Source organism: Dermochelys coriacea, chromosome 12 (assembly GCF_009764565.3).
Source record: "Dermochelys coriacea isolate rDerCor1 chromosome 12, rDerCor1.pri.v4, whole genome shotgun sequence".
Taxonomy (NCBI): Eukaryota; Metazoa; Chordata; order Testudines; family Dermochelyidae; genus Dermochelys; species Dermochelys coriacea.
The window spans coordinates 10,194,697-10,205,367 of record NC_050079.1 but is presented as its reverse complement, the minus strand read 5'-3'; the positions used below and the strand labels follow the sequence as shown (position 1 = coordinate 10,205,367).

Here is a 10,671-nt window from a genome sequence, read left to right as displayed (position 1 = left end):
GTGCCACAAGTACTCCTTTCCTTTTTGCGAATACAGACTAACACAGCTGCTACTCTGAAACCTGCAATTTATCTTAATCATATATCTTCCAGTTTTTTTTCTGCAGCAGTTTTCAGTCCACTGTTGGGTAAAAGCCTCTTCAGAACTGCAATACCTTAGACATTGGCTGAATCCAAATGTTGTCACAAAATACTTTTATCACCAACAACTTTTCTGTAATTAGTCACAACCTGCAAAAGGTTTCTTGGGTATCTTTAAGTGGTTTCCCTTTCCATATTAAATGGACTACCTCATGAATTTTCCCACATATCCCATCATGGGATTTCTACTGGTAGAGTCTGAAGTCAACATCCCATATTCTGAATACAACAGTGGCAGGTGCTATAGAAAACAGTAAGGTAAACAGATTTTTACTGTCCTAGCAAGGGACTAAATAAATTAACAGGCTAACTCATTTTCCTCTAATGTCAAAGCAGGATTTAATCTGTTCATCCATTAGGATGCTAAATTAATGTTTAAGACTTATTAAATTTGCTTTAGATCCCCGAAATAACCTCAAAGCACTTCCGTTCTCATGCTATAACAGGCAATGACAGATGGATTTATAGTCTGATCGGCATTATGCCACCTGGCAAAACCCAGTAGGTACTTCTCTCTTTCTCCCCTTCTCCAGTTGTGTACTTTGAAAAGCCCACCAGATATGCTTGAGGTAGCTTACAAAGCAGTCAGCTTGATCACAATAAAATCTTTGCTGTAAAAAGGAATCACCATCTCTCAATATATTTATTATAATTTAGGAAAGTGTCAAGTAAAAGCAGAATGTTTTATGATAATGGTTTAAAACTCATGGCAATCTCGCCTGTCTTTGGGTTAAAATTTATAGCGTATGTGATAGCACTAGGGAGGTCTGTTAGAGTTTCTGGTTCAAGTGCAGAACTGAAGAAATAGACAGCTTGCTTGCAGTGAGGATTCCATTTGCAATTGCCCTGTAGACAAAAAAAAAAAAAAAAGTCCACAACTCCAAGACACTAAGCAGTAATACCCGATCCTCTGAAAGAGAAAAACAGTTCTTGTCACCAGTCCAAACACACAGATCAACATTAACCATTCTCTCACCTTTGATTACATCCTTGTCAACTCTTACAGGAGTGATATATTATCCATTGCTGCTGAGGAAATGTTTGTATTGCACAATGCAATGTGAAAAAGAAAACAATAACTTGGTCACAGAACACTTAGGGTGAGATGAAGTTAGTGAATATTTGTTGTTCTTTTCCCTTAATGTTTTGCTTTTACTGAATTAGGCAGAGCAAGAAGAATTAATCATAACTTCAAACTACAGATGCGTTTTGAGCTGTGAATTTTAGCTCCAGAACTACAGGAGTGTCTGGAATTGGTTCTGACCTCTGTTTCAAACTACCTTCTTCACATCTAAATAGACAATTCTACTGGTATCGTACTTACGTAGTTTAACATAGTACTACAATGAAGTGTAGTGAGCAGCTAAATCTAATAAAAACAGCACCAAGTAAGAGATAACCAAGACTGTGTGTCCAGGAGAGGTGGATTTTTCCACTGTTGTAATTCTATAAGCTTTTTCCTTCCCCTCAAAGAATACAGTTTAAATGAAATTAAGAAAATACCTTTTCATCTGAAATCTGCACAAGTCCTGTGCTGACGGAGATATCAGCAGTCAGATGATATTCCATCCACAGAACTGCTCCATGGCTCTTCCCAGTCCTGGAAAGAAACAAGTAAATTGATTCTTTTCTGATAACTTTATAGAACACTTGTACCTAAAACAAGGTCTCTATTTTTTGTGAACACAGTATTTGTGTTTTATGGTATTCGCCCAAGCAGTTGCTTGGGGAGGAGTTGAGTAGCTGAATATGTCAGTCACGGATGGCAACTATATAACCAATTGCTGACCTGTAAATCTGACAAAATGCAGGGAAACTATATTGGAGCGTGACTGCGTGTGTTTGGATCCATGATAATTAAAAATGTGTTCCAGGTTAGTAGGTAACAAGGAACACATTGCCAGGGAATCCTCCTCCTCCTGCCTGGAAGGTTGGGTGGGAAGGGGTTTCCTCTGCTTTCATACCACATAATTTCCCTTTTTTTCTGAATCCTACAGATGCCTTTACCACATCTGCTGTTTCACTTCACCCACCTCCTGCTCCCAGAGCGTGGCTGGAAGAGATAAATACGGGACCAAGTCTGCATTCTATTTTCCACCAACCCTGCTGGTGCCTCAAGGGGCAATCTCTGGCTGCGTGGCTACAAAAGTCATGCTGCCAGGGAACACAGCTGGTGCTGAAGCACACGGAACGCACACAGATGAGTCTGGCCTCTCATGGATCTCCATGATCCACACAGAACTCCCAAGTATCTGCCAGCTTTGGGGGCAGACTTCACAATCTATTCTGAAAGGTGGGGACAAATTTCATCCTTGCAATAAAATGAGAATTCCTCCCCCATCAGGGGATCCTCAGAGTCTTCTCTACCAGAGCTATGTCCTGTGAGTTTTGCCACAAGAAGGTATAATCTGGGCCACATAAGTACCCATAAAGTGTGTATCACACAGAGAAAGCCAAGTTAGACATTTACATTAGCACGTTACAGTTTTGCATTTAAATTTGAATAGAAGTCCTGAAGTAATGGAAGTTAAAACCAAGTTTTCTTACCTACAAGTTTTTTACACTAGTTACACAGTATTCCAGAATTATAGCCTACACTGCAGAACTATTTGAAGAGGAATGTTACTTCCATTTTAGAGACATGTGACTATGAAAAGCCAGCTGGAATTATCTCAAAATACATGTTGCATATAATATTTAAGAAAAGGTGAACTAGCTACCTACAAATATTGATAATTACAGCAAAGAATGTTGTGTACTTACAGCTAGTAAAATGAAACCATAATTTGGAAGATAAACTATGTGCTGGTCAGAAAGAACTGATCAACCACAGAACAGATGGTTATATTTGGAAAGGGGAAATAAACATCCAGATCTTGGTCTCATTGACCTAACCTATAAATTAATTCAATCAAACTGTTAATATTTAACTCATGGTAACGTACTGTATACCCGTTTGCTCATGTCCTCCCTAATAACAGTGCTATTTTTAAATACAAGTCCATTTTCCAAGAAATGATGTACCTCTAATCTCTGTCCCAATTCCCTTTCACTTCAGCTGACAACTGACAGATCGCTACCCACGAAGGTACGTTAGTCTGGGTTTGAGGGTAGGCAGCAAGAGGTTACAGTGGAGTGTAGTTCTGAGTTTTTGTGGCTTTTGCAAATTCAGGTCTCACCTTTAATGCTATTTAAACATGGTCCTGGATAGTTACCTGTAGTAATGTATAAAGCAGTTGAGTGCAAGCAAAGGAAAAACTCATTATGCTTTTCTTAGACAATAATTCTCACCTTAACAGATTTACGGAGCCATCTGTGCTGAGAGTATGTTGTGGTACAGTCAGTCTGAAGTCAAATGTCATAACCTCTTGGGGGTCAGACAGTGATTTGCAAGGGTATTCCCACAATGGGTGAGGCTCTGCCTCCTTGGACTCCCTAAAATTCAGAGAATTCTGAAGAAAGAGAAAAAGCCTAGTAAAGACAAAAACAGACTGCAGAATTGGAATTAATTTGCAAACCAGACACCATTAAATTAGGCTTGAATAAAGACTGGGAGCGGATGGATCATAACACAAAGTAAACTATTTTCCCATGCTAATTTTTCCCCTACTGTTACTCACACCTTCTCGTCAACTGTTGGAAACGGGCCATCTCTAAGGTGCCACAAGTACTCCTCGTACTTTTTGCTGATACAGTTTAACACGGCTACCACTCAAACTCCTTAATCAGGTTTCAGAGGGGTAGCTGTATTAGTCTGTATCAAGAAAAACAACAAGGAGTCCTTGTGGCACCTTAGAGACTAACAAATTTATTTGGGCATCTAAGATTTCATGGGCTAAAACCTACTTCATCAGATGCATGGAGTGAAAAATAAAGTAGGTAGTATATATATTACAGCACATGAAAAGATGGGAGCTGCCTTACCAAGTGGGGAGGTCAGTGCTAATGAGGCCAATTCAATCAAAGTAGAAGTGGCCTATTCCCAACAGTTGACAAGAAGGGGTGAATATCCACAGAGGGAAAATTACTTTTTGTCATGATTACAAAAGTGACTGGGTCACTACAAAATAATTTTCCCTCTGTTGATAGTCCTTCACAAGGACTTTTTTTTTTTTTAACTCCTCAATCAGTGATGCTGGGTATAATGTATGATATGGTTTGTGTACCTCCTAGCTGAATTACAACAACATAGATAAGCATGAAGACATCAGCCCTTAAAAGATTCCAGCTAGTACAGAGAACATGCGTAAGTCTCTTCAGCAACCAGGCTATTGCAAACACATCAAACCTGTTCTTCCTTCTCTAGACTTGCTTCCCATAGAATATCAAGTTAAGTTTATGTCTGTTCCTATCTTCAAGGCTCTCAATGGCCTGACCCAGGTTGTCTAAAAGATCACCTAAAGCTCCAGTATGAGGACTGTGGTCAATAACTCTGGTCCTCAAGCACAATAGAACTTCCTATCACAAGGGTAAAGCTTATTTTAGACAGGAAACAGAGCTTTCTTGGATGCCAGTCTGAGGTTGTGGAACCAGTTCCCATCATATTCTGTCCCAAAATGAAGGCACACTTCTTTGACCTGCTTTCTCTAGCACACTCATTCTCTAGCAGCATTTCCATAAAAGTTTTCAATTGTAGCATTCCAAGACTCCATTGGACACACAATTCTCCCCTGGGAAGAGGATAAGAGAGAATAACTCACACATTGGTTGCCCCTACTTTTTTGTTAACTGTAAAATATGTATTAGAAGAATCTACCTTCCTATCCACTATACTTCATAAGGGTATTGCCAAGTTATTTATACATTCATTTAGTGTCATGACTATTCTGCTCTTGATAAAGATAAAGCAACTACTGGGACCTACATACACAAATGCTCTCATTTAACAGCTATAGATCGCTCAAATAAATTTGCTAGTCTCTAAGGTGCCAGAAGTCCTCCTTTTCTTTTTACAATAGATGAAGTGTCTATAAAATCGGCCACGTTAGAGAGGTCTTTCAGAAATGCTTGAAAATGACATACACAATTTTTGCAATAAAGCTGATTGGTCCTTGGGCTTTCCAAGCTCACCTCGTTACTGGTAATGGGACATGCCAGTAAAGTTGGTGTCAAAGGATTAACCACTACTAGCCACGTCTCATCGCTGGTTCTTGGAAAGCGTCTTAGTCTAAGTAACTGCACTGATTACAAGGGTGTGAGGAAAAGAAGTTAATAAAACTACTGCTAGATGATTTGATTTCCAGCATAAAACACAATGAACTTTGAGAATACATTTTCAATTCCCTATTTTGAATCAACAAATACAATATTTTCTGAATGCTTGAAGACAGCAAAACAGCTTTGTCAGATCAAAAAGAAGTAAGGCTAAAAATCAAGAAAGACTAACTTAATTCCTGGGGAAAAAAATCCTAACTGAGAATATCACTGACATCACTTTACGATGAAACAAATGTTGTGTGTCACATGCACAGATGTAAAACACACATTATTCACTCATATCTTCCACTAAATTACAGCTCTTTTTACTTGTAAAGTTAAAGATGTCACACTCTGCCTAAAGACTTTAGATGATCCTTCTTACCTTAATCATGTCATCCATAATGTGAACATCAAACCCTTCACAGGTACCACATGGGCTTCGAATTCGCCATAAGTCCTAAGGAGGCAAAGCAAGTCTTTCTTTTAGGGAAGAATTTTAGTTGTGAACCAAGCTCTTAACTATATGCTGCAGCCAGTTGAAAAGGCTAGGAAAAGTATTTTTTAAAAAATGTTTACAGGCTAGTTGAATCAGGGGATTAATAATGGGACATATCACCTTCAATCTTTAGGTTACAGAACAGAATACAGATCCAGTTCAGGAACAACCTAAAGTTTTTATCTTAGTTTGTTGGCTTTTGTTAAAGAATTGGTCTCAGTTCAGTTTCCAAAAGACAAATACCTAAATCACAAGGGGTATCTTTTTGCTGCCTAGACACAAAGGGAATGTAGACTGTTATCCTTTCAGAGGTGGATCCTCCAGGTTGGGAGGCATGCTTATGGTTCAGTGTGGAAACTCTGCATTTCTTCCACCTATACTGTTGCATCACTGTGGATTAAGACTTCAGTCATCTGGCACTTTTCAATTTAATTTTTTCCTGTAGTATGGAAAAACTGACAATTTAAAGCGCTGTACTAGCACTTCACCTCAACCATTAAATTGAAGAAACAAATAGACCAGTGGTTTTTAACCTGTGGTCCACAGATCCCTGAGGGTCTGCAGACTATGTCTAAGACTTCCAAAGGGGTCTGAACCTTCATTCAAAACTTTTTAGGGGTCCGCAAATGAAAAAAAGATTGAAAACCACTGATATAGACAAGCAGTTTTGCTAAATGAAAGAACATTTCTCTGGAGAATGTGTATTTTAGTTTTATTGTGGTAGCATAGGACTTAATTTTCATTCTTGCTTCCTATTTATTTGCAAAAGCCAGATAAGACAAACCAAACTGAGTTTATTGACGATAAATAGATTCTACATTAATCATATTTTGTCAACCCAAAGTATTCCAGCCTCTGAAATCAAGCCACCTATATGCACTTATGAAGTAAACATTTTTTTTTCAGCTAGACTCTTTCCACTCATGATCAACAGGAAGAAACAAACTTTTCTTGAACCACATGGTCCAAATGCCCATGTCACACAGGTATTTTGGTTCATGTTTAATAACTAGAGCTACATTAATGCTAAGGCAACACTAGAATCAAAAGCTGAAGCCCCTGAGAACTGGAGGGCTCCACAAGTGAAATTTTTTTTACGGAGTTTTCTTTTTCTGGCTGTAAAGTTTGTTGCACTATTCCCGTCACAATCATACCAAGATTGCCTACAAAATTACCTATTCTAACTGCTTGAATGTATTTGGGGAGACACACACACACACACAGTGTGGCAGATCTAGTTTCAAAACACTTGCCTGAAAGTTCAGAGCAGCATCTAGGCTAGTAATAAATACCCTTAGTATATATCCTGGACACACAGAGATTACTAAAATCAGGTTTTTAAGGAAATGCATATACTGTCTAGTAGTGTACCTAAAAACAAAGGGAAAATAAATCCTTAAGAATGGACAACATCATCTAAAATAAATCAATATATCAATTATATTTCTACAGCATGGAATCTGAATTACAATGATAAGCAACCCTTTTAATACAAGTCAAAATACAAAATTATCCTGCCCTCACACTCTGCCTTGCCTACTGGAAATCAAGAAGCAAGGAAAGAGGGTATGCTGAAGTCAAATATTTTGGACAAGTAGATTAGGGGAGTGAAACAGGTTTCTGGTAAGGTGAACAGGTCCTAAACAACAAGTTGGATGCAGGAAAAGTGTTTTGTTTATGTAGCGGACGTCTGAAGAATTTGAGATTAATGCTCAGAGATTTTTCTGTATCCTTAACAGTTTTGTTTCAGAACTAAAAAAATGCTACTGTCACTGAAGGCATGGGTGTTTTTATAGTTCATTGAACTTTTATCGCTGTTCAGAGCATAAAAATAATAAAACACTACCTCTAAATGCATGTACTATAAACTTAACAGAACAGATAATCAAATTGCTCAAAATATGATATTATAGTCACAAAAATGATAATACTGCCATTGCTTTAAAATAGCCGGTATGGCAGTTGTTGTGCAACCCTGCATGCATATCCATAACCGTTCCTTCTGATGTAGGAGCCCTATTGAACTCTTACACAGGATGAAGCTTCTACCCAACCTTGTATCTAATGATATGGGAATGATATTTTGAGAGATGTGGCATTAATCAGATTAGAGTATGGCTCTAAATCATTAAAACTTGCATTTGTCAAATATTATGCCTTAGATAAGGCAAGATGCAATTTGTCAATGGAATAAAAATTATCTTTTGACAATAAATGCAGTATAGTCAAACTAAAAGTTTGTAATTTACCATACTACTAAGAAACCACAGAACTGGAAGCACAAGTATAATTCTGAATCTGGTCTCCTAAGGCTACGTCTTACACATCAAAGAAAAAACCCCAGCTGCCCAGTGCCAGCCGACTTGGGCTCACGGGGTTGTTTCATTGCTGCATAGACTTTCAGGCTTCTGCTCTGAGACCCTCCCACCCCACAGAAAGTCTACACCGCAATGAAACAGCCCAGCAAGCCCGAGTCAACTGGCATTGACCAGCTGCGGATTTTCTTAGCTGTACGGACATACTCTCACAGACCAAAAGGTGACCATTACGGAGCCTTTGTAGTACATAAATCCTATTCTACTCTCTAGAGTCTTGTGTTCTTCAGTCAAAAAAATATACATCTTCTACTCGGGTTGGGAGAAAAAACATTTAAAATACCTGGGATTAAAATATTCAGAATAGATTTGTGTTTCAGAAGGTTGATATATTAAAGCCACCAGCTACAGAATCTTTCATACAAGATCTATAGGCAAGGCTCTAAATGAAGGATGTAGGCATTATTACCCTGTCAAGCAATTACCTGTAGTTTTGCTAGCTTCTTCCCCCAACAGATTTCTTTAGAAATCTGAACCGTTTTATGGTTCCTCAAAGTGGACATTACACCATCTTTGCATGCCTGGTGAGTTTATTTTACCCATCATATAGTTTTGTACTCTGCACTATGAACATACATCAATATTCCCCTCGATATTTGACCACCACCATGCACTGAAGCCATGAAATTATTGTAAAGCAGCCTTTATGATGTATCTGCTTCTTTGCTTATTACTGTCACATTTTCCTGTAGTAGCCTCCAAAACCTGATCTCAAAAGTCCTTCTGAGTTGGGGCTCAGTTTCTTTCTTCCTCGCCATACTTCTCCTTCCAGTCCATTGTAGTTCTTACCTTAAGGATTAAGAACCCTAAAATACTTGTAATTGTAGGCTCAAACAGACACGGTGATAAATCAGATTAAAAAAAAAAATCTTTAAGATTGGTCTTCAATGGCCTAGTGAATGCAGAGATAACTGCCACTAAAATCACCTAACAGAATGTCCTGGGAACATATTCCAGAGGAGTTGCTTCTGTACCTCTTTTTTTTCAAATTTAACTTATCTGAAGAACAAACGTCAAAGTTTCATAATATCCCTAACTAAAATCTATCTTACGGCATGCGCGCTGTGTACTGAAAGGTTTCTGAACCTTTAAACATAACACAAATTGGGCACATGGTGCTTTGATGAAAAATGCACACTCAGACAAGCCATTACAGATGTAAGTCTTCCACAGCATGATTAGCCCTTATCCTACACATATCTATTACTTCAAAGAGTAGCATTACTTCAGAAACATTGCAAACTGTTCTGTATTCTCAGAGCAGCCTAGACAGGAGGAGTAATAAGGCCCTGGGAACAAAGAACAAACATACCCGATCATCAAGACAAAGCTGAACAGTCATTTTAGAGGTCCACATTATCAGATGCTACAGGAAATCCGAAAGCATGAAGACCTCTACAAAACATGAGTGATAGTTTAGCAGAACAAGAAGTTGCAGAAAGTCTTTCCTGAATTCACAAAGAACTTTTACAACACATAGTACCAACTGAGGATTTGCCTCATTATTTCTTCAAAGGGGAATGAGGTGGTGGTGGTGGGGGGGGGGGGAATATGCAAGGCTCTGTGAACTGCATATAATTTTGACATTTTCTTACTAGCCTCTCCCTTTCTTCTATCACTCAGACAGAGGCAGAGTTATTTCCTATGAAGGATTTTACTAGCTATAGTGCTCTCAAAATTTCCCTTCAGTAACAGCTGTTAGAAGACAGCAGCTCTTATTGTATCTAATGAGTCAAAGAACAGGTAGTTTTTAGTTCAACGGTCATCTATTTACAAGACCATTGTGTCAATCTTTAGTGGATAAGCAAATTAACCAGTTTCAGAAAGACTCATTTTATTCCCATTTATTACTATAAAGAGTTAGCTCATCAATGTTTCTGCTCTCACCAGGTGTTGTTTACTGAATTTCTACTTTACACAGAAGGTCACAATTATACCATGAGCCAGATAAAGACTGTTCTAAATTAATGATGCTGAATGCATCAAACGCTAGGGTAATTATGAAGCATCTCTAACCAGCCTTCTGTCCAATAACTGTTAGTACATTTGAAAGGATTTAGATCAATACGTGGAATAAATAATTTAATACAATTCTCTGGAACGATGGTGAATTTCCCCCCCTTTATGACAGTTGTCTTTTGGGCTTTAGATTGCTCTGGATCTTCTAGGGTTATTCAACAGTGCCTAATATTAAGAAATTTACGCTTAACCTTTTCTTTAACTGCAGTCATCACTTAGGTTATATTTTATATAAAAACTGATCAAAGAAAACCCTACAGGACAAATGGTTTCTGCTCTCCATTCACTCATGTTGTAGGAAGAAAAAGCCAAAATCACCACACTCTCTGAGGGAGGGGAGAAGAACCCCACTACTATCTTTGGCACCATAAGATTTGCTAAATTACAGAGCTTTCTTGTACAATAACATTTATTCAATGCAGCTTAAATTTTTCATAAGTGG

General features: G+C 38.2%; 1 protein-coding gene across 7 annotated transcripts in view; it reads right to left on the bottom strand.

Moving 5' to 3' along the window:
- Positions 1-764: 764 nt before the first annotated feature.
- The window catches only part of PRMT7 (protein arginine methyltransferase 7), a 39,023-nt gene continuing 29,116 nt past the window's right edge, over positions 765-10,671 (bottom strand). For 4 of the 7 annotated variants that reach the window (XM_038367869.2, XM_043495049.1, XM_043495050.1 and 1 more), the window contains 4 exons: positions 5,722-5,796; positions 3,432-3,592; positions 1,644-1,740; positions 765-986 (listed from right to left, as the gene is read on the bottom strand). In XM_038367869.2, the coding sequence (XP_038223797.1) occupies positions 825-986; positions 1,644-1,740; positions 3,432-3,592; positions 5,722-5,796 (495 nt within the window). In that variant the 3' untranslated portion in view covers positions 765-824. Of the gene's footprint in view, positions 987-1,643; positions 1,741-3,431; positions 3,593-5,210; positions 5,316-5,721; positions 5,797-10,671 lie in introns of all 7 variants that reach the window. The other 3 variants (XM_038367867.1, XM_043495048.1, XM_038367868.2) reach the window with 1 other exon arrangement.